The 24,727-nt window shown below is 40.3% G+C and overlaps 2 protein-coding genes across 28 annotated transcripts in view; one reads left to right on the forward strand and one right to left on the reverse strand.

Moving 5' to 3' along the window:
• LOC109460239 (uncharacterized) overlaps positions 1-24,727 on the forward strand; it is a 259,735-nt gene that overhangs the window by 8,784 nt on the left and 226,224 nt on the right. The gene's annotated exons all lie outside the window — the stretch shown is intronic.
• ADGRG2 (adhesion G protein-coupled receptor G2) overlaps positions 1-24,727 on the reverse strand; it is a 103,157-nt gene that overhangs the window by 4,258 nt on the left and 74,172 nt on the right. For all 10 annotated transcript variants that reach the window (XM_088795078.1, XM_074323670.2, XM_019755401.3 and 7 more), the window contains 19 exons: positions 24,277-24,332; positions 23,349-23,404; positions 20,856-20,895; positions 20,347-20,384; positions 18,985-19,079; positions 18,380-18,446; positions 17,505-17,884; positions 14,699-14,870; positions 14,363-14,519; positions 13,081-13,224; positions 12,343-12,465; positions 11,721-11,766; positions 11,495-11,598; positions 10,584-10,705; positions 7,772-8,040; positions 4,909-5,008; positions 3,788-4,071; positions 1,463-1,564; positions 358-510 (listed from right to left, as the gene is read on the reverse strand). In XM_088795078.1, the coding sequence (XP_088651204.1) occupies positions 358-510; positions 1,463-1,564; positions 3,788-4,071; positions 4,909-5,008; positions 7,772-8,040; positions 10,584-10,705; positions 11,495-11,598; positions 11,721-11,766; positions 12,343-12,465; positions 13,081-13,224; positions 14,363-14,519; positions 14,699-14,870; positions 17,505-17,884; positions 18,380-18,446; positions 18,985-19,079; positions 20,347-20,384; positions 20,856-20,895; positions 23,349-23,404; positions 24,277-24,332 (2,508 nt within the window). The remainder of the gene's footprint in view (positions 1-357; positions 511-1,462; positions 1,565-3,787; positions 4,072-4,908; positions 5,009-7,771; positions 8,041-10,583; positions 10,706-11,494; positions 11,599-11,720; positions 11,767-12,342; positions 12,466-13,080; positions 13,225-14,362; positions 14,520-14,698; positions 14,871-17,504; positions 17,885-18,379; positions 18,447-18,984; positions 19,080-20,346; positions 20,385-20,855; positions 20,896-23,348; positions 23,405-24,276; positions 24,333-24,727) is intronic.

A 24,727-nucleotide genomic window follows, 5' to 3' on the forward strand; every position in this document is an offset into this window, starting at 1 on the left:
GGCAGCCACACTGGAAAAGAACGAGCAAACATGACAAGTGAAAAATAGGAAGGTTTAAAAGTGTTGAAAATGTGTATACTAAAAATTGATACAATTTTATCAACTATTTTAGGTACTACTTGCACAGAAATAGCACAGCACTGAACTCTTTGGGCCGTACTTAACTCAGGATTGGCAATGTTAAAACTTTTAGGTGGTCATGAATTCCCATCACGAAAAATATAAGGGAACCACACTTTGATCCACCAGCCATATATGTGATTATTCACTTTACTTAGCAAAAATGCCATTAAAGGATAAGAAATCTTTAATGAAACAAACCCTAGCTTGAGAAATACTATATTGAGACATACATACCACTCCCGCTCATGAGTCCTGAGCAATCGTTATTCACTAGCAGCGTGGTAGAGTGGGTGGAGTTACTGTTTGACTGCAGGGAATTTGAAGAACTGGACACTCCTTGGTTTACAGTCTGCTTCTTTAAGCCGTTAGTAGCAGTTTTACTCCAGTCTACAGCAGAATAAATATTACGGAAAAACAGGGCCGAATGTTGAAGCTCAAAGGCAAGAGACAGATCACAGTGTAATTTGTTCTAGCAATTGATCTCCCACTTCCAGATCTTTCAGAGAAGTAGGTAGGCACACATTTCACAAGTTGCTGTGATAAAATGTATTTTCATTTAAGACTATATGCATTTGTCCTTTAAATGACTGTCTGGTTAAAAGTAACGTATATTCTCTTAGAACTAAAGGCCAAGCTAATTTGATTATGTCTATAAATATCCACTGAATTCGATAGCCAGGGACTGTCTTAAGAACACATATTGGCTGTGTCGTGATGACTCATGGTTCTTAAATCCATGCAAATCACTGAACTACATGTCCTGCCATTTTCTGAATACAGATCTTGTGCAATCAGATCTTTGCAATACTGCAAAGGTTGTATTTGTGGGTGGTATTTATGCAAAAAGAATTTAGTTTTCAAGCAGTGCTAATTTTTCTTATTTTCTTACAAATGAGCTATTGCTCAACAACACAGCAAGACGTGAAAATACTATAACTTCAAAATAACTAAATGTATGCTATAACCAAATGTATGCTAAAGGTTATATACAACTTTGAGTCAAGACTTAAAAAGTTATGAAAGTAAATATTAAAAATGACTTTGGGTAAGTAGGAAACATTAGCTCAAAAGGAAATAAATTCTAAAAATTTCACTGTTGCTTCATTCAAGAAGCCGGCCATTAATTCTGTTGCTCACCAAGTTCCCAGATATGAGTAATTATTATTATTTTTTAATTCACTAGGTTTTCCCCTAATGTTCACAATCAATATTTTCTATTGAGCAGTTTCTGTTCATTGATTTCCAGACCCCATAGCTCTTTGGCATTGATTGCTTTGAATCTTATATAGTCTTTTCCTCAAGATTCAAGAGAAGGAAAAAAAGTAAGGTAAATCTTTACCAGAATTTTCAGCCAGCCGTAACTTTCCACAGCAAAGGTACCGCCTCCATTGCTTTCTGACGTTCTCTTTTGCTACGCAGTAAAAGATGAATATGAAAAATCCTATGGGGGAGAAAAAATCCACAACACAATGAATTCCAAACTAAGACCTGAATAACGTCATGAGCTTCCTTTGCACAAAAGATAAAATCGTTGGCAGCTACAGGCAAAGTGGAATTCTGCAAATTGAAAAAGAAGTCCAAAATCCTGGGAAAGTTTGCTAATGAAAGGCACCCTGGGGGGACTCTCTTTGTGAGATAAAAATTACTTTTAAAAGGAATGATAACTCCAAATTTCCAAAATTAAACTCACTGTCTCTCCTCTCACGTCCTGTCCTTGGCCTTCCCTGTCTTGGGAAGTAGAAGGTATCCACCCAGGATGCCAGCTTGGACCTAGGCTCCTCCCTCCCCTGCCCTCCATATTTATAATAGATTTCCAAGTTCTGTCAAGTGCCATCTCCTCCATGTTCAAGCCCCTGCCTGGACTTGCCCCTCTTCCTCCCAAGCCTGGGTCACTGCAAGCCTGGGTCACTGCAGCGATAGCCTCGCCTGCCTTCCAGTCTCCCTGTCACCTACGGAAGGAAATTCTGCCCTGGCATCTTGGCCACACTTCAGGCTCCACCTCCTACCCACCTCTGTCCTTGTCATGCAGGTACAGGGCTCACCACACAGGCCCATTGCTGTGACTCCTCAAGGATTTTGCCAATATTTGCTGAAGTGAAGGAACAAATCTGGAATCCTCCCTCTCCCCAACCCCTAATCTATCTACTTGAAAATCTTCATTTCAAAACATCAGGTACCCATCCTAAAGACTGATATCGTGAATACTGCACACTTTTGTTCCTTTGCCACCCTGGGTGGCTACCCTTGGTTGCATTAGGGGAGAAACAGCATGTATGAGAGAGATCAGAACGGGGGTACCCAAGTCCCAAATCAGAGCCTACACATATCTCTCCTTTAATCGACCCCAAAGCCCTATAAATTAGGTTCCCTTTTATAAATGAAACAATACATTCCTTCTATCCATTTATATTCTAATGAAAAGACATTCTGGGGAAATGAAATAGAGTGGCAGATTCAGTTTCCACATTAAATATGTAAGGGTAGGTATCTTGATTTAGCTTCTATGACTAGTGTGATCTGGGCATATTTTTTTCTCTTAAAGGGACTCTTACTTTGAGCATGCCTTTGTTAGCAAATGAAACTTTTCTATTTAATACTACATGTGTAGTGCAACACCTGGGTATACCGATTCAGGAACTGGTACATTATAGGTGAAAATTAACAATTGTATGTAACCAACAAGCATATTAACTGGCTCTCTTCAAATAAAATAAGAACCGATAGCCAAGTTAGGTATTTGAATTCAATCTCTGGTTGGGATTTCTTTGAAAACTAGCAAAATGATGTATTGCCTGACAGAACTACAGGAGGATGCTATGGGAGCTAAACGCAACAGGAAAAGATGAAAACAAACAGATGAGAATGCAATTAAAAGTCATACCAACAGAGGCTTTGGAATAAAAGGAAACCAAGGGACATAAATTATTGTTATTGAAATGTAAACCTATTAGGCTGCGGGGCTGCTAATGCCAAAGTACTGTACTTCCATTACAAATGCATCAGAGCTGACAAGTATTTGATAACGCTGGTCTAAAAGAATTAGTAATTTGCTTTTCTGAAGAATACAGCTAAGAGGGTTCCACATGACTAGAGCTGGGCTTCATTACCAAATGGGATGCTCCGAAGTAAGAATGATATACAAAGCCTGACCCTTTCCTGAGGCACGTCCCAGCAGAGCAACTTCTCAGGATTAGCTAATGGGCCAGGCTGCTGCCACTTGGGTCTATATATTGACTCCACATTTCTTAGTATCTCCCCATCAAGCACAGACCTAGGAGGACGGAGTGGCAAGACCTCACGGGAACATTTATGGCATGTGCACTTTTCCATATGGATGTTCCGTCTCAATAAAAAATTCTAAAAAAAGTAAGGAACCAAGTGATGGAAAAGTAATTGACTCCCAGAAAGAGTTCCTGGCAGTTTCCCCTCAGTATGTTCTCTCAGAGGAGACGATGGAAAAGGAGAAAAAAAGTACCACTGGAATTTAGTGAATGCCTTTCTTCCAAGGATCTTAAAGCATCCTTTCTCAAAGATAAATCTGTTTTTCAAAGACTATATCTTAAGCTACTAAATAAGCCACTTGGCAGATACTCTAACTCTTAGTAGTGATATTTTTAAGTTCCGTTGGGATCATTCAGTGCAGACTTAGTGCTGTAGAGCTTACCTTGTAAGGTGTTAAAGATGGCAAAGAGATACATGAAGGTGACGTTAACTGGTCCCCAGGCAAAGAAGGCAAAGCCCCAAGTAATTCCCAGTAAAAACGTAAGGCCGGCAACGCTCCTGAGGTCTTGAATACTGGTTTTTCGCTGGGCTCCCAGTTGCTTCTTCTTTTTAATTCGACAGAGCTGAACCAGGACCACAATGAACATGCTGATGTTCAGCAAAAATATCACACAGAAATATCCCACAACTGTAATATAGAATACAGCATTGCTGTTGATCCAGCAGCTGGAATTGGGGGGGAAAAACCCAGGGGAAAACATATTACAATGCTGAAATATAGTTCAAAATGATACAATGAATTAATATCATTTTACGGAAACAGTTCCTGTAAGTACAAAAGAAAATAAAGAGAAAACCACTGTTCTCCACAACCATTTATACCTCTAGGCAAAAAAAAAGAAAAAAAAGCTAAGACACTTTGGGACACTTGGTGTGGAAAGTATTTAAAAGTTACTCTTTGAAAACATTCAGGATTTTACCCCCTTTAAATCCTAGTGATTCTATTCCATGAGTCTTTACTAACAATGTAACTGGTGTTTCATTTTTTATCAGAGGCTTATAAAAGTATTTTCATTTTTTTCTATGGCTGAGGGGGCTGGGTGAAAAAAGTGAAGGGAGGAAGTAGTACAAATTGGCAGTTACAGAATAGTCACAGGGATGTAAAGTACAGCACAGGAAATATAGTCAGAAATATTGTAATAACTATATATGGTACCAGGTGGGTACTTGACTTAGTGGGGGATCACTTCATAAATTATATAAATGCTGTATACTGTGCTGTATACCTGAAACTAATATAAAATAATGTTGAATGTCAACTGTAATTGAAAAAAAGTATTTTCAAAATACTTCCTCCTAATTTGTTTTCTTTAATACTTAAGTAGTAGCATGGCATTTCCAACTAGTTTGTCCCATTACATATATGACTGCAAAGGCTCTGTAAATGTTACTGGATTTTATTAGGCTGAGAGCCGGAGTTGGTATGCTGATTAGATTCTCTACTTTCATGGAGAATTCTCTTTTCCAGTTCACTTAACATTCCCTCTGGGGCTTTGTACTCACAAGTCATTGGGCGAGCCACTAGGGAATTTCCCATAGGATCCAAGTCCGTAGTTATCTGGGGATATAGTCAGGACGATGGTCACAACCACGGCTGGTATCCCTGGAAGACAGGAAACATCAGTCACACACAGTTCTAATAACCAAAGGTGGTGAGAAGATAGAATAGAGGTCATGGTTTGTTTTCTTCTGGCAGCAGGGACTGGTGAACTGTTCACCAAATCTGGTTTCTCTTCCTCCTTGGCACATCTCCCAGCCTCCCTTGCAGCTAGGTGTGTGGCCACATGACTAGGTGTTGGCCAGTAGGATATGGACAGATGCGAACTGTTCCACCTCTAGGCTTGTCCCATAAAAACCTGTGAGATCCTCCCCTCTTTCCCTCTAAATTCAGGGCAACCTTGGAAGCCCTGTCATGAGGCAGAGCAGAGTCTCCAGCAGCTTGAGTTCCGAATAACTGCAAGACCAGAGACCCATCTGAACCTGCTAATGGACTGCACACGAGTGAGAAATTTTCTTCTCCTGAGATTTCAGGGTTTGTTGACTACAGCATCCAGTGTTACCCTTAACTTACACATGCCTGGGATGGAATTTTAAGGGTCAGGTGGCAGGCAAAGTGAAGGACTCTAAAATGTAAACAAAATGTGAGTCGTAATCGACTTCTTAGCACTACCAGCAACTCCTGGAAAATCTATCACTGTGACCTAAGAAGTCCTCGACTGATTATCTGGAACCCATTGATGGATTGAGGAGCCTGACCTAGTTGATTTGGGGATGGTGACTGCCACTATGCTGGCTCTCTCAAGGGCCCACAGGAACTACCACTAAGAGGAGTGTGAAGACTCCACCCCCCAGGAAGGAGTCCTCACCCCTCCATCCCATCAGCCTCCACTCGGCCCCACACAAACCAGCCTGACACCAAATCTCAAGGCCCTGGTATGTAAAAAACAATTCACTCATAGACAAGTTGGGGTGCCTGCTACAATCTAACATAATATTTCATTCTTTCATATTCGTACTGTCTGGAGACACTGACATATGATGACTTCCAAAGGGAGACACTTTCCTAAAAATAAGATATTGGGGGTGTGGAGCTAGTCTTTGACGAGGGGATCTGACCTCTCAGAATTCTACGAAGAAGACAGAATTTGTGCCCAGTGTCAGAAGCAGTGACTTATTTTTCTGGGAAGAAGTGATTGATCTTTCTGGAAAGGTGGTATTCTGTTATTCTTCACAAAGATATCACGACAGGCGGGTGACAAGGGTGGTAAAAGGTCTGCAGTCCTGTTGTGTAGGGATTATTTAGCCTGAGGAAGAGGAGACTTTGGGAGGGATGGCAGCTGTAATACAGTAGAAGGGATTCGCATAAGAAATCAGAAAGCCAGGCTTGGCTGTTCTTGAGCTGTGTAAGTTGGGATAAATCAGGTCATCACTCTGAGTTGGTTTCTTCACCTGGAGTTAGCAATAACTGCCTTGCTAACCTCACTGACTTGTCCTTCATGGGGTTACTTGTGTGACAATACATGGAAAAACGGGGCATTACACTTAATGTTGTACATTAGGTTGGTGCAAAAGTCATTGAGGTTCAAAGGTAAAAAATAATTGCAAAAACTGCAATTACCTTTGCACCAACCTAATATTATTTGTAGATTGTCTAAATGACTCTTTGGCAGAAGAGATGTTAGCTTATTATTTTTTTGCCTGAGAGAGTAAAACCAAGGCCACTGGGTAAATGCCAACAGAGAGCCAAGTGAGTTTAATGGAAAAACAGAACTGTAGAGCTTTAGAAAATTGTTACTAGTTGCCTTGTAAAGTATTAAAACTAAGGCAACAGGCCCCAAATGGAGTTGCTTAGGCTAAGCTCCATGTCACCAAGCCGAGACGTAACTGAATTACAGTTTTGGCTCTCCCAGAAATGGACACTGATACCAGTCAATTAGGAATGGCCTTATGAGCACTAGGTAGTGAGGTCATCTGCCTGCTAGGCCTCTGCCATCCCCTAAAGGAAAGGGACTTTGCAATAATCAATCCGCTTTTTTGTCTAGTGTAACTTCCTTGTTCCTGCTTCCTTCTGCCTATAAAAGTCTTTCATTTTGGATAGCTCCTTGGAGCTCCAATCAATCTGCTAGATTGGACGCTGCCTGGTTCATGAATCGTTGAAAAAACGCCAATAAGATCTTTAAAATGTACTCCACTGAATTTTGTTTTGTAACTGAGGTAATAAGCTCCCCCAATAATAGGAGTGTCCAACCAGAGGTTATGTTATCTTTAATCCAGAGTAAGTCAAATTGAGGAGGCTCCTACATTTGGTGGGGAGTTGAATGAAGAAACCTTTAAGATCTTTGGGGTGTCTAAGACTTTGTGACCCACCACCAACAGATGGCATGATCTGAAATATTGTGCCAGCGTAGCAATGAAGTTACATTAGGGTTTATCTGTATGTTCTCTCACTCTGCCCTTCTGAGCATACCATCATGCATGTGTGTGACATCCGGGAGGCCCAGAACAGACTGAGGCTAGCTGGGAGCTCAGCACCTGAGAGTTTGGCTCCGTGATTATCCAGCTAACTTTTTCAATCTATTGAGCGCCTTCTGTGTGCCAGCCCCGGTTCTGGACATACAAAGAGGATTCATAGCCCTAATCTCAAAGAGTTTTATATTCATAACCAATCCAAGGGAAATATACAGGTGTTCTAGAAAGAGATTTGACAGGGTTACTCTTTGGGCAGTGCAACATGGAAGGCGAATAAAGCTGTTTTAGAAACCTGCCAGTGTGACCTGTTTCATCATTGTCTCTACCTGGTTAAAAATCAAACCACTGGAGAAAAAGCAGAGAAAGCCGAGGCAATGTGCAAGCAAATGATACATACCCCAACCAACAATGCAGAATTTAAGGATGTATTTCCGGATGTAGGTATTAAACACTTTGACAAGAGCCAGATACATATGAAATGCTTCCAGGCCCATCCATGTAAATGAGACCAAGAGAAAATAATGCAAAAATACAGCTGCCGAGATGCAGAGGCCTCGTACGTCATAGAGAGCAATCCACGCGTCTAAGAGGAACACCAGGTTGAGCAGGAGCAGAGCTGCGCAAAGCTGAATGAGGATTTTGGAGGGGTAATCTCTCCGGATCTTTCTAAAAGGAAAGGACAAGAAAAGAATTAGCATCACATTCTCCTTATGTGCACATATCTGAGTTTTAAGCAATTTATTTTGATTCTTTGGTAAATGTCTATCATAGTCCCCCCTTATTTGTGGGAAATACATTCCAAGACCCCCAGAAACTGTGGATAGTACCGAACCCTATATATCAGGGGTGTCCAAACTATGGCCTGTGGGCCAACTGCGGCTTGCAATCCATTGTTAATTGACCCGCAGCAAATTCCAAAAATATATTTAGTTTACTTAAATAAATCAGGTGAGGCAATACGTACTTCACCGCGAGTGAGAGGCCCGGCTGTTTGTGTATTTTACCGCATATGGCCCTTGGTGAAAACTGTTGAAAAAACTTTGGACACCCCTGCTATATATACTGTGTTTTTTCCTATACATACATACTTAGGATAAAGTTTATAAATTAGGCACAGTAAGAGATTAACAACAATAATTAATAATAAAAGAACAATTAGAACAATATACTGTAATAAAAATTATGTGAATGTAGTGTCTTTCTCTTTCCAGTGATTTTTATATTTTTCAGTCCAAACCTATTTCTGAATCTGGGTAATCATCCCTTACTTGGCTTGGTGTCACTCATTGCAGGGGATCCCTTGCTTAAGTCTTCATTTAATAGGGTCAATGCTTTCTGGTGCAACATATTACCATCAGTCAGAAAACATTTTCTGTTCATGTCTTCCACCCATAAATTTAATGCCTTTTTTCCGCCTTAACTAAATACTTATCATACACTTGTGGCTGTAACTTTTGCAGTTTGAGGTATGACAGCAAAACTAGCACAAGTTTCTTTTTTCTTTGTCATAATTTCACGGATAGAAGATTCCTTCTTACTGTAGATCTTAGCAACCTCAGCATCCAATTCTTTTTCTTGCCTTAATTAAGTCAAGAACTGTTGCCTTTTTATTTGAAGGAAGCACTTTACAGCTTCTCTTTGGCGTATCTGAATTACCAGCATCGCTGCTTTTGTGCTTAGGGCCGTTATGAAGTAAAATAGGGGCGACTTGAACACAAGCGCCACGATAACCAAGGCAGCTACTAAGTGACTGATGGGCAGGTAGTGTATACAGCATGGATACGCAGGATAAAGGGGTGATTCACGTCCTGGGCAGGATGGAGCAGGATGGCGTGAGATTTCATCATGCTACTCACTCAGAACGGTGTGCAGTTTAAAACTTATGGGTTGTTTATTTCTGGAATTTTCCATTTGGACAGTCGTTGACCGTGGGTAATTGAAACCATGGAGAGCAAAACCATGGATAAAGAGGGACTATGCATATGTGTAAATTTCCTCTCTTTGAGTATGTATGTGTGTGTAGGCATTAAAACCAACAACAATAACAAAGGAAAAAATCTAAACAGAATAATTTGTGGTAACCATAAGGAAAATTTGTGTTTGTATTTCTGTGGAACCTTTTACATGCTGACTGTTGACCCACCTTTTAAATAGTTTATAGTAGAATCTACTGAGTACCCACCCCCTATTTCTCCCAAACTACTTCTAGAAGCATTGCTGCTTCTTCTTATATAATAGGTTCCTATATTCAGATCTTCAAAATATAGCCAGTGTCCTATTTTGTTATTAGTTAAAATGAGATCATGGAAAGAAGAGTTTAAACTATAGCTAAATGAAACAGACATAGGAAAATACAGCTAATTGATGACATGTACATGCTTATGTGTGTGAAATTAGATCTGGTGAAGTCATTCTGAGTAATGGCTGGCCCTATGGTAAATTAGTCTCATCAATAACATTTTCAAAGGTCCAGTAGAAGATCTGTAGTCACAGCTGGACCCTAAGTTTGGCACTCAAAGTAAATTTGTGCATTTCCTGATCAGTGTCCAAAATCTACATCTCAGAACTTATATATTATTTTATTTAGTTAATGTAATAAAAGTAGCTATTTCCATCTTTTCCAACAGAATTTGTTGGAATTTCCCCCAAAAAGTGAGCAAAGGGACCCTTTTGATGAGCCAAGGAGGTGCTGTTATTTGGAATATCATACTTGCTTTCATTGACAAAGCTGTGCTCACCGAGTATCTATATTTTTCAGTGATGCTTTACACCCTTTTTTCTTCTTCAACCCACGTATGTTAATGAATTTAATCTTTTGTGTTTGCTTGGTATAATTTAGAAATGTAATATATTAAACGTAGCTCTTAAGCTGTGCATGGAACTATGGTCTAATTCAGATTGTAAGCTGTTGGTTTTTGGGGTCCGTATCCATCTTTCATTTCACATTTAATGTCAACTAAGCACCAGGCTTCATTTTAGGTACAAAAATGATTAAGACACAAACCCTGCCTTCAAAGAGTGCATAGACAGACTAGTGGAAAGAAGCAAGTATATAAACCAAAAAGTTCCATGAAGTTTTACATATATGTGGCCCCACTAGGTGGATTTATAGGATAAGGTAGGTTGAGGAGCTCACTTAATTAATATATTTTGGCAATAGAGGTGAGTACTGCATCCTATAATCCAAGTTTCCAGTTGCGGATACTCACTCAAAGGCTATGTAGGTTATAAGAGTAACTGACAGAAAAATTGATGAAAGCCCACAACCAATATATGTGATAAACGTCAGAGCCATCATCTGAGCCGGTGGCAAGGATGTTCGAGATAGGTCCTAGAAAATAAAATATTGTTTTCAAGACCAAGTATTTTAAATAAGAGACATGATTTACATTGATTGAATGTTCTAAGTGCCTATCCATAGTTCATTCAACAGACCTACAAGGTGGGCAAAATTATTGCCATCAAGTAAAGGTAATGAAACCAAGGCCCAGAGAGGTTAAGTAATTTGTCCATGGTCACACAGCTATGAAGTAGAGGAACCAGGATCCAAATTCAGGTGTGGCTGACTCCAAAGCCCATGTACTTGATCAGCGTATGATGGTGCACTTGAGAAGCACTGGGCTAGGAGTCTAAAGACTTGAATTTGGCTTCTGGCTCTTCTATTTCTTGGTTATATGACTGTGGACAACTACCCATCAAATGAGTCTTAATTCTGATGTCATTCAAATGACAATGCCCCATTCTACTTATCTTGCAGGACTATTGGGGAGATTAAATAAGATAATTTCTGTCAAGGTGATGTATAAAAATTTTAAAGAGCATTGCAAACTAAACAATTTTTATTACCCATTTTAATCAGAATTCCCCAGTCCTCCTAACTATTTAAATGAAACAAACTTAAATGTAAAAATAGAATGAATGGGAAAAAATACTTCCATGTTCACGTATTGTCCTTCAAGTGCATTTGCTTATTAGAAGAGTGATTTTATTGGTCTATAACTTGGCCACAACATCATAGCTACTGATATATTGAAGTCATGCATCAGATTAGACATGGTGGTATGATGCCCAGCTACCCCTCAGACCCATAACCCAGGGCCAGGTAGTGTGGGGATATTACCAGTAGGACGCCGAAGCTTGTAAGGTGGCTGCAGGTACAGATGGTTTCATTCAGCCTCCTGTCTTTGACAGAGCAGCCATCGGATGACCAGCCTCCTCTGCCACCTGTGGCATTGGAAAGAGTATCTGTCCTATCAGCAAAGCTGTGGTACCAATGACTGCCCTTCCTCCGCACTCTCCCCCTCCCTGCCCACTCCAGACTTTGTAAAAGGATGACTAGAACCTACCATTTTTGCCCAAGTCCCAAAATACACATCTCACTGTTAAGTCATCCTGCAGTAGAGAAAGATGCATTACAAATAATTAACGTACCGAAGTGAAAAAACTGAAAAGCAATTGAAAAAAAGCCTGATATTTTTAATTTCAGAATCTCATACTTGTTCCTTAGAAGCAAGCAAGTCTCACATCGGTCAGCACTTCTTAAACTCAGCAATCGTGCATAAGAGGTCTTGCTAAAGTGCACATTCTGATACTGGGTCTAGGATGGGGCCTACAAGTCTGCAGACCCCACTCTGAGTAGCGAGATCATAGATGATGCACAATGTGAACTGAACTGGGAGCTGTTTTTGTCTTTGGAGGTGAGAATCAGCCCTGCAGCCACAGATCTCAATGAGCTACAATTCTACAATTGATCAGCACTCGCTTTTGCACTGTTCCTTCTTGGAAATCAGGTGGCCCGTTATTAGGCATATTAAATGCCAACGGAGTCACGGTGGGACTCGAGTCTTACACACGGTCCTAACAGAGTTATGGTTCTGCTGGATCTCCTTTTTTGGGGCCCAGTCTCACTGGCATAGTTCGCACAAAGTGTTTCCGGTCAGTGAACAGACTAGACAGCCCCCCCCACACCTGGCTCTGGCCGATGTGCGTCAATGTAACCGTCACATTTCTTGTCAGGTTCTTCACAGTCAGGTTTGCAACACTGGACGATATGACGTAGCTGATCAGAGAGACGTTCTCCAAGGCAGGGTCCTAGCACAGCAGAGAATCAACGAGATGGCAAGAAAAAAGGAAATGTTATCAGAGAGTTTTAGAGCTGGAAGGGACCCTAAGGCCTATTTAGTCCATATTGTTTATTTGACAACCTAGGTCAGAAATGGAGGGACAGAGAGTGAAGTGACTTTCCCAAGGACCATAATTAGAAGCAGCACTTGTCCTACTCTACAGTGCTCTATATACCAACTTAAATTTCACAGGTTAACACAGTGGGACCTTCATGAATCTTAAAGGGACTATTGCATTAAGCCATTTAAGCTGTGTATCCTTGAGCGACTTACTTAACCTCTCTGTGCCTCCATGGTCTCATCTGTAAAATGGGGATAATAGAGTAATGGTTCCTTCCTCACGGAGTTGTTGAGAGGATTGGAGTTAACATTTCTAAGTACTTAGGCTAGTGCTCGGCAATTGGTAACTGTCAGTTACTGGTATATATCATCTCTAGCATCCTTAGGTCCTGTTTAAAAATAAACTGTGCCTTTTCAGCGCTTCATTTGACCTATAGCAGGCTTAGGAATCTGTGAGGATTAAAAATAACAAAACTCCCTCCCGAATAAAACCTAAATCAAAAGCAGTTAGTGGCAGCTTTACCTGAAATAGGGCAGGTGTTTCAAAAAAGTTGAACTGAACCCGGGAAGCTAGCTCTACATCATTAGCCGGTAAATTACTCATCAGCGATGAAGGCAGAGTAATCACGCCAATACTATTCTCAGGAGCCTCAGTTTCCAGAGAAACCTGAAAATCAAGTAAACGATAAGAAGAATATTACCTAGGGGCTAGTATAAGGAGGAGTTGGAAAACACGAATAAGTAAGAGGAAGGATCGTGTAGGAGCATTGATCTGTGGTGTCTATATAATCGGTTCTTCTTGTTTCTCTGATTGCTATGAAATTAGAGGGGATGTATAATAAGGAGACGAGGCCTTGGAGCAGGTAAGAAAACATTTTAAGGATACAGAGAAACAGAAAGTGCAGGATATTATGTGTCAATGATATCTCCATAAAAGCGGGGGAAAAGAAAAGAAAGTGCAAGGTAACTGCAGACCCTAGGGAGACCACAGCAGCGACACACCAACTGGGTGACCTACCTGTTAGGGCAAAGTCTTCCTAGAACCACATGCACTAAACTTGTAAAGGGCAGACTATAAAAATGAAAAGGCAAGACTTGGTTTTACTTGCCCAGCCCCCAGTCCCTCGGAGAGGTAGATGGAGAACACCAGGAGCGGGACTGATGCTCAGCACCACTAGTCACACCACTGTAGTCCTAACACTTATTTGTTTGTTTTTCCAATTTATTGGGGTGACAGTTGTTAGTGAAATTACATAGATTTCAGGTGTACAATTCTGTATTACATCATATATAAATCCCATTGTGTGTTCACCACCCAGAGTCAGTTCTCCTTCCATCACCATATATTTGATCCCTCTTACCCTCATCTCCCACCCCCCACCCCCCTCACCCTCTGGTAACCACTAAACTATTGTCTGTGTCTATGAGTTTCTGTTTCTCATTTGTTTGTCTTGTTTTGTTGTTTTTGGTTTATATAAACTAACACTTATTTAAATATTGGAATGGGCTGATAAATAGCTGATGTCCCTGCCCTCTCCCAACTACCTAGAACTCTCCGCTGAACACTTCGCCCACCTCACCCTCCCCAAACTCCCACAATCCAGCTGCTAAAGGCTTAACACTGGCCACAACAAAGACCTCTGAGAACCTGCTCCAGCCAAGACCGCTATCCTTTTTTAGATTCTGTGGTTAAATATTTTGAATATCACCTCTGTCTATAAGCAGTAATTGCCTCAGTCATGAAGTACATGGGGACTATAATCATATACAAGAAAAAGCTGTTTCGACAATAAATTAGGATGTACCTGAAGATTGGCAGGGTCTTGGGCAGCAAAGGTAGTTGTGTTGAAATTACTGGCATTCACTCTGACCACGGCCAGAGCCAAAGAAGGGGAGGTTAGACTTATGGTCTTGGTTGAAAAATTCAGCTGTAAGCCAATGTCATCCACTACTTTCAGCAATCTGTAAAGATAAGTGGCAGTTCAGATTCCACACTCCCACTTTGTTTTCCCTATTCTAGCAGAATACAGAGTAGCAATTGAAGTCATTATGAACCTCACAGTGGGAGAGAAAATACTTGGCTATAATTAATCATGTAAGAGGCATCGTTATCATTAGAGGGTCAGTTTGTTAAGTCATACCTTTGGGCCAGAGGGGCCAGCAAGGCAGGTGGGGAACGGAGGAGTTTGCTGACTTGGTTTATCATTTCTTCCGCGAGGTTAGGCTCCAGGCTGCCTAAGGACAGAACTTTCTCCATCTGAGCCACTTGGTTCTCAAGATCAGAAACACTGATGCCGCTGGTGTGAACAGTTTCTAAAACAGAGAGCCAAATCACTTGATGAACACACAATGGAAAAATTCACTAATAAAGAAACATACATAGACTCTGTGACCTGACAAACCCATTCCTAGGTATTTGCCCCAGGGAAATGAAAACATGTCTTAAAAGAAGATTTGTTCATGAATGTTTATAGTGGCTTTTTTTTCATGATAGTGCCAAACTGGAAACACCCAAATGTCCATCAACTGGAGAATGGGTAAACAAACTGGTCCATCCACACAATGGACTATATTATTCAGTAATAAAAAGGAATGAGCTACTGATACATACAGCAACACGGATGGGTCTCCAATTCTCTAATGTATTATGGTAACTGAAAAAAGCCAGGCTCAAAAGGCTATATACTGTATGATTCTCTTCATATGACATTCTAGAAAACCCGAACATACAGTATAAGGAAACAAAACAGATCAGTGGTGGCCAGGGGCTGGGGGTAATGGGCAGGGGTGTTGACTGCAAAGGGACATGAGGGAACTCTGGTGGTAGTGGAAGTGTCATATATCCGTGATGGTGGTTACATGACTGTGGCTGTTTATCCGCCTCATAGAACTATAAAATTTTCATCCATCCATAGAACTGGATAAATTTTATTGTATGTAAATTGTACTTTAAGAAACCTAACTAAAAAAGTGTAAAAGCACATCAGTGTATTTAGTGTATATTCATACAAGCATAGATATACCTGTATTTAATTTATATCATGAGTACAGGATTTTATGTGGGTAACTAGATGCACTTTTTGTGGGAAGGAGAATATTATAAAATTAATAGGTGAACTACCAGCTGTAAGCCTGGTTTTTAATAGTGTTTTAAATTGGGAAACAATGATACAAACCTGTCTAACAAAAGTCTCTTAAGTTTACCACCTAACATCCTATTTCTTATTTTGCATGTTCCTTTCTAATCTTTATCCGTGTGTTACAACATACTGTTATAAACATGGTGTGCAAACTATTTTTTGTATTTTCACTTCACTCAAAACTTGAAAAATGCCCCCAAGTCTCTGTTTAGCTGTTCTTATGCCTGGCTGTGTAATAGTCACTGTGTTATGTGAGTCATTGTGACACTGTCATATTTCAGCATTCCTCTCTTGTGGAACCATTAAGTTATATTATCTACTTTTTAGCTACCAGGTAAATACTCTACCACATCTTTTATGCATATGTCCCTCTGCTTCTGTTGTCTCACTGCCTGAAACCCAAGTCCTGGGAATAGAAGCACAGATCCAAGAGGCCAGTTAGCTGGCCTTTCTATGTAGCCTTGTTAGGTTGATTCTCAGGGTCAATGGTGATAGCTTTGGAAAGGTGGGCATTTTAGACCCAGGATAATGAACTTCAATTTTACTTTGTTCTTCATCAGCCATTAAACCTTCTCTTGACTAGAGTCCCAATGAATTTATTATTTGGCCTAAAAGTGTTCATATTTATAAAAAAATTGCTTTTTGTGTGTGCAATTTTTGTGCAAATTTGAAGAAATATCAAGTCATTTGGCAGAAGTTCTAAATCTCCTGAGGGGAGATGGTGGCATGTGTGGGAGGAGGCAGGGACCACGACCTGAGCTGCAATCTCATGTCACCAAGAATTTGGCTTTGCCTCATACCATCCAAAATTCTAGAGAAGACCTGCTCCTCACTCACTGAATTGAAACCCTGGAGAGTATCCAGACTTCTTTCTGCTTCCTTCCTTCTTTATCCTTTACCCCTAAACCTACTTCGTGCCCTGGGACCCCTTTGCAATTTCCATGCCATTCTTATGTAGGCCATTGTTCTCTACCTAGTGCTGTTAGTGTGATTATTTCCATCTTTGAGTAGAACAGGCTGAGTCAGGAGGAGCTAAATGGCTTCTCTCAGATCACCCCGCCTGCAAGGGCCCATGCAGACCCACGCCTGGGACTTCTGACTGTTTTCCCCTACTCACGGCTACCTTCGCCCAGTCCCAGTTCTGTCACTCTGTGACTGATTTTCAAGAACACCAATTTTTTCTTTTGTCTTCCGTCTAAACGGAGTTACTGCGTTTAGCAGTTCAAAAGTTTTCTCTTCAGAGAAAACAGTGACCCAAAAAACCTTTTGTAGGAGAAAGAAACCTATAAAATAACTCATCTTGGTAAAATAAGATCTGTGCTTGCCTCAGAGCTATTTCTCCACTCTTGGTCAAAACAGTTACACTAAGCCATATCTGTGTTCTATGAATGCCTGAAGGAAAGCTCTCGAAATCAAGCTGACATCATAAAAAGAAAGGCTCAGCATGATCTCATTATAGATACAGTGGTACCTCGGTTTTCGAACATAATCTGTTCCGGAAGACTGTTCGAGTTCTGAAACGTTCAAAAACCGAGGTGCGGTTTCCCTATAGAACGTAATGCAAAATGGATTAATCCGTTCCAGACCTTTCAAATCAACCCCTAAAACTGCAAATTTAGCATGAATTTTACTATCTAATGATGCCATAGATCCATAAAATTTACGGCGTTCATAATCCGAAATGTTCATCAACGGAGACGTTCGAAAACCGAGGTACCACTGTATCTCGATTTGGCAGGCTAGCAGCTATGTGTCAGGTAGCCAGAATTACAACAAACATAGAAGCAGCTTGATGCCTGATACTTACCTGTCTTGTCAGGAGGTGTGCTGGCCGTGATGACATTCACAGGGGCAGACATGGTGGGAGAGGGATGTGAGGATTTCATAGGTGGCAGGGTGTGGTAAAGATCAGTTTGGGGCATAGGGGAAGAGAGAGTTCCAGATTGGGAGAATATGTCAATGGTAGGGCTAAAAGCTATGGGAGCTGAAGGCTGGGGAGAAGGAAGGTGAATCACTCCTGTGAGGCTCTGGGTGACAGGTCGATGATCTAGAGGCTCAACAAAAGAGAAGGCACTGGAGACCCGGGAAAGAACGGTGGCCAGAGGAGCAACTGGGATGGAATTGCCGGAAGAAAATGGTGGGCCACGTGGATGACCAGCATGACACAGAACTGGATCCTGCAGGTCACTAAAGGAAAGAATCAGAGACGTACACATGAGTCATAAATGAGCTACCGAGAGATGACTCTCTTCCTCTGGCAACCATCCTACACCACCCCGAAGCGCGGGCTGCACTCCAGACTAAGGACATCATAATCTCGGAGGGTGGGAGGCAGGCATCGGTGTTTTTAAAACTCCCCAGCTGATTCCAACATGCAGCCGGGTCTGAGAACCACTGCTCTGTTGTCTAGATCCGTGCTACTCAAAGTGGAGTCCATGAACTAGCAGCACTGGCATCTCTTGGGATCCTGTCAGAAATGCAGAATCTCAGGCCCCACCCAGACCTACTGGATCAGAAGCTGCATTTTAACAAGATCCTCAGTAATTGAGATTTGCAGTAACGTTTGAGAAGTGCTGAAATTGAAAGCTCTTATTCACTGTCAAAATTCCAAAGTTCCTTAGCCAACATAGCCATTAAATGTTATTATTTTTTTAGGAAAAGGGTCACATGTTTGCTACATACCACTGCAGTTTTTCTAACTCTTCTGGGGAGGCAGGGCAGGGTATTCTGACAGAACAGCAGCACTGTTCTGGAGGAGACAAAAGGAAGAAGAAAATGCACGGTCAAGAATAAGGAGAAGCTCAGAGCCATCAAGTATTATAGTTCTTACACTGACTGTATTTTAAAGGGCATTTGTCTACAACAGGTGATAAAATAAATGGGATGCCATTATATTGACAGTTACATATACAAAGTAGGTGCTCAAAAATAACAAGTGAATCATTTTGGGGGGGGGGTGTTATATGCACACAATATCAATCGCTCTTCAGCAACTCCGAAGAGGAATTCAGAATTAAATAGATCCCAGCAGCAAGCCATGGAAATTCCAAATAGATTTCTCCTTCTCTTCAGGGTATATCATGTTTTCAAATACAGTATAGTAAAATTTTATCATGAAAGCAGGAAAAATCACTTTTTAGAGCTCCCAAAAAACTGCCCAAGGACAAAAGAGTCAAAAACAGACAGCTGTAACATACGTAAATTTATTAATTATATTTTCAATTTAAAAAAGAACACGTCAAAGCCACATGAAGATGAACACAGCAGTAAAGATAGAGACAACTTACCTATCGGGCGAATCTTTACTCTTTTCAAAGCCACCATTATAGCACATATGTTCACTGTCTTATTCAATTTTATTGTGAATGTACAATTGAATGTGCTATAAAGAGAAATACATACAACCAGAATGTTACTAAATTGGAAATCTACCTACATATTTGTAATTGCTTTTTTAAACTTAGAGTGAGGAAAGGGGACAGTGACACTGTTAACTTGCAATGTTACCTTAATAAGCTAGTAAACACCCATGTACCGTGGTCTGAATTTTACCCAAAAGACTTTAAAGGACAAGAAATTTACAGAGGTTTATATTCACAGAGGTTGCAAACCAGAGGACCCTCTGAGCACACACAGCTGATGATTCCTTTTGCCTGCCCACACAGAGAACAGGCTCCGGTGAAACTTGGCTACAAAGACAAGAATCTGGACATCTAGTCTTAGCCCCAGCTAGCTACTTGTGTGGCATCTGGAGGATTTGAATTTCCATCATCGGAGCCCTTTCAAATACCAGCCTACGTGAACATCAAAGTCTCTTAAATCCAAAGTCTCTCTGGAGATTAAATCTAGATGGTCAGATAACTAGGAATTTAAGACATTCTATTTCTTTTCTACTTTAGTCGTGGTTTGGGTAAAAAAAAAGTTAATATTGCAAAGAACAAAAAAGAGGTAAGTGACATGAACTAAATACATAGAGTGCACAGGGAATTCGATCTGCAATTTCATGGAAGACTTGCCATTACTTGTACCAATGAATAGTTTGATGAGTAGAAACTGTCATTTTCTAGGACTTTTACTCTCACAGAATGCTCAAGGTTTCAAGTAGTGAGATTATTGGTCTATAAGCCGTTGGTTTAAGCAGCCAGGACAGCCAATGGACGCAATTTAAAATAAGAATCTGTGCAACCTCAAATAATTGTCGGGCAATCGCTGATTCACCCATGCACACACTTTAATTTCTTTTTTTCTCTTTCTTGCCAATCTTTTCCTTCTGTCTCTCCTTCTCCCAAGCTCCATATTGTGTTCCTTCTTCTCTGACTGTCCCTCACCCTGACTGGACCACTGTGAGCCATTTCTTGGTCATATTGGTGGCCCCTGGGGCTAAGGACCTGATAATCCTTAGCCTTATAGAACCAGAGGCCAGTGGCCCGACACCACCCACCCCTCTGTGCTTCATAAAGAAATGAGAACATGCTTGTGACAGAGTGATGAGTGTTTTGGAACAATAAAGATACATATATCCAAAATGTCATTAATAGGTATTTATTTTAGAGGAACACCTTTGAATTTGCAACCTAAGGTTCCTCAATACTTTATTTCTCACGAGTAGAGTATTAATGGTATTTATAAAAGTATTAAAAATAACTGACCTTTGAGCATCTTCTGTAGTACACACTATAAAATAAGTCTGAAACAAACAAACAAAATATATGTGTTACTTTGATAGTTGAAAATGTCAGACAAGACAAACCAGGACTAATCAATAGCATCACTGAATCTTAGAACTACAAGAATCCCTAGGGATCATCCAGTTCACATCCCTACTAGATTCCTGACATATGATCAAAGCTATTCAGGCTATACAGGCTCTGCTTAGATACCTGTAGTGTCAGGGAGCTCACTACCGCACAAGGGAGCTCATTCTGGAGCCCTAGTTTTAAGAAACTTTTGGTTTTACATGAAAGAAAATATACCTCCTTGTAATATCCATCCATTGCACCTAGTTTTGATTTTTGGAGTAATGGAACTAATCCATTCAGTCTTTTAACTTGACAAATTTGGGGGAAATTGAATACGTATCTTCCCAGAAATGCAGAACTCCATGCTTTCCCCCAAATAACAATAATTGTAAACAAGGTACAGGGTGTACTATGATTACCTCACTTAGGGTTTGCAGGGTTTTGTTGAGCTCTGATCGTCTGTTAATAGAATGAAAGAAATAGACATGAAGGAGACCATTGGTGGTGTTAAATTCAAAACAAATTAGATTTTTAGCAAATACATTAAGCATGTGGTATTTATTGCTTGCAGTGTTCACTTTGAAGGAACACTGGGTATAATAAGAGGTTGCTATGTGCGAAAAATAAATTATTTATATGACAAGGGAAACTAACCACACAGAAGCTGTATTGTTTCTAGCCAACAGCGAGATAGAAATTATGGTTGAACAATCTTGTTATTCATTAGATTACTGCAAACCCCAGGCAGCTTCTTCTGGCAAAGGGCCAGAGGAAGAACTGGCTGGCCCGAGGCAGAATTTCTGAGGGGCCAGCCATTCACCCCGGAGGCTCTGGGCCTCTGATTTCTTCTTCATTTCCTCTCCAACTGACCCCGCCTGCCCGCTAGCACTCTCCAGCCCTGCCTTCCCCTCCTCACAACTCCTCTTTAGGACTTTCCCTCATTCCTCTCCTCTGATGGCACTCCAACAACACTTTTATTTCTTCAATGTGGCAGAACTTCACTTGAGGTAAGGATGAAACAAATCTAGTTTAAAAAGTCACTCTAATGCAGTGTTTCACAACTTGGTGACTCTGCCCACCAGGGGACATCTGGCAGTATCCGAAGACATTTTTGATGGTCACAGTTGGGGTTGGGGTGTCAATGGCATCTAGTGGTTAGAGGCCAGGGATCTGTTACACAACGTATAATGCACAGGACAATTCCACATAACAAAAAACTATCAGGCCCCAAATGTCAATAGTGCTGAGGTTGAGAACCCCTGCTCCAAAATAAATGGCAGTCAGTCGTTAGTTCTAGATGGCTCCAGGGCAGGTCTGGAGGGAAGAGAAAGATGGTGGCAACAGTAGTCAGGTTTCTGAGCTGGCAGGAGCTGCTCCTCCATAACTGTGCTCAGAGGCCACCTTCTTCCTGGGGGGTTTTACTGGCCCCTCCACTCAGGTCTGACCTGCTCTATATTCAGATATTTAGAATAGTCTTTGGTACCCTGTACCTGTCACTTTCATTGTACAGATCATACTGCATTGTTATAATTCGTTCTCATCCTGCATCTTTCCTACCAGGCTCCCCATTCTCAAAATGGTCTCATGCTGGAACCACCTGGGGAGCATTCAAAAATACTGATGCCTGCATCTCAGACCCCAAATACTGATTTGATTGGTATGGAGTGTGCCTGAGCATCAGGACTTTTAAAAGCTCCCCAAGTGATTTCCATATGCAGCCAGGGTTGTGAACCACAGCTCTGGATCCAGTTTTACATTTCAGACAGCTGGCTTTCTCCCCACTTGTATCCCCAAGGCCCAGCATATAGTAGGTGTTCGACAAATGGTTGGTAGCTTTCAAATGAGCTCATCTATATTTTAAGTCTAGTAATTAGGATGAATTACTTACAAGCATGCTAAGTTGTGTTCTATTTATAAATTTGTGAGTTTAAAAACCGTTTTCCTATCACTATTATTGCCCCCCTAAATATCTTTCTAGGACACTGATATCTCCTGCTTTTTATTTCACATATATACTTGGAATAGTTGGAAAAGCTAGATTTTCATCAGGTGGTCAAAAAATAGGCACAAAGGAATGACCATCACCGCCACCCACCCCAGTTCTCACTACTTTAACTTTTTGCATCATCAACTCAGTAAAGCCCTGGGGACGTTGGATGTTCCCCAAGTTGGAATCATGATGTTCTCTTCACCTAGGCGTTGCCAAGTCTAAATGCTCGTTGAAAGGATGACCCTTAAGAACAGTTTTATTTTATTTTTTTGACCTAGGAAAGGTTTTTCTCTTCAGTGCCATCACAGATAGTCCCCAGAGCTTTTGGATTTGGTTTAAAAGTTGACAAAAACTTCATTTGAGAAGTACTGAATTTCATCTTTGACACTGCTTCCCTGCCATGAAGGCAAAGCCATGGAGTTTCCCCTCCCAGTGACAGGCTGCGACTGTCTCCTGGCCTGGGCCAACCTGCTAGCTGACATTTGGTCCTGTTGTCTAACTGAGGGCATCTGTTTGTAATGTAGTTCTCCTTGTGCTCGTCCCTGTAAGCTGAGGTCTACTTAACAAAGACCTCTCTCTGACTTTTGAATCACTTTTGTTCATGCTTTATGAGCAAATAGTGTACAAGGAATCTTACCTTGAACTCTTCTTTCCACCTTGCTGGCTATTGTATCATATTACAACTCAAAGCCAATTCAAATGGAAGTCTTACGTAATTTCATAGCAAAGAGAAGAGCCTCATGGGAATATTAGCTGATGACAGGTGACTATGGTTATAGTTTACAAAGAACTCAAGAACCAATTCTGTATATCCTTTGGGTCTGTCTCTTTCCTAGTCTCAGCTTCCAGAAGAAATAGAGCTCAACAAGTATCTTTCCATAGTTGATGTCTTAAGTTTCAAATCAAACAGCAGATTACTCACTTCAATTCACTTAGAGAGTGGACTCCAGTTAAGGTGCCATTAGCCATATTTTGATTCTGTTAGAAGTACAAAATCATTAAGAATACAAGAAATATTGTTTTGTTTTGTCTTTTTACACTCTTTAACAAGAAATTGTTCTTCAGCTTTGTTGGCCACCCAAAGAACTACACCCTAAAGACTTTGAATGCTAACTGCATGGAATACTATCTAGCAGATGATCAAGACCATATTGACTGAGCCAGTTCTTATTTTTATGTTTTCTTTTTAAAATATTCTGCATCAGCAAGTGTGATGTGCTAATTTCTGTCTTTTGTTACTCCATTCTGTCTTTTGTTATTCCTATGAAACAACACTACTAAAGCTCTCTACACAAAAAGTCCCAGATTTAAGTAAAAGATCCCAGTGTAAAAAGGGAAACTTGATAGCAGCCATCACTACATTTCTAGAACCTAGTTCATTGCCTGGCACATAGTAAGTACTCCAGAGATAGTCACTGAATGAAAAAACCACGTTTATCTGGGATCCTCTGAACCAGTCTAGGTTATGTAAGACTGATACTCCTGTATCCTAACCCCCATAGAGTGAACAGGATCAGATTTAGAAGACTATTCTTAGATTAACTACATACAATATTGTTGTTAGGAGTTTCTAATATTATAAATTTTGACTGGTAATAGAATTACATCATATAAACATTCTTATTCAGCAACAAACCTAGTGAAAACTAAAATATAATTAACAAAATACCATGATTATTAAGAGGTCAAGCCTTCTTAACAAAGCTAGGAATTCAATAACATTTTATTTAAATTTGGTAATAAAAGTAAATATGCCAAATATCATATAAATAATCTCAACCTTAAACAAAGCTTTAAATACATGTGAATTCATTTTTTAAGAATGCAATAAGAAGAATCTTAAAACCTACCTGGGTAACGTTGCTTTCTTCGTCATATGGAAACATTATCTCACCTCTATAAAATGCTAAAAACAAATTTTCAAAAAGAAATCAGACTTGTATTCTTAGAGCTTGAGGATTAAAACAACACAGAAAAAGATCAAATTATAAACAAAGTTTTGTCAAATTCTTTGTTGTTATTCACATTTACTTTTCTTCTTTTAGGTTTTTTTTTAGGTTTTTTTTTGTTGTTTTGTTTTGTTTCAGGTGCACAAAACAATGTAATAGTTAGACATTTATCATTTATATCCCTCACACAGTGATAACCCCTCTCCCCCCATCCACTACCCCTCTGACATCGCACATAGTCATTACATTTCTACTGTCTCTATTCCTAATGCTGTACTCTGCTTCTTGTAACCATATATATATAACCGTATAATGTCAAAATTGTAGTTGACATTCATTATTGTTCAGCTCC

The sequence above is a fragment of the Rhinolophus sinicus genome, chromosome 18 (assembly GCF_057876585.1).
Source record: "Rhinolophus sinicus isolate RSI-liver-muscle chromosome 18, RSI-T2T, whole genome shotgun sequence".
Taxonomy (NCBI): Eukaryota; Metazoa; Chordata; class Mammalia; order Chiroptera; family Rhinolophidae; genus Rhinolophus; species Rhinolophus sinicus.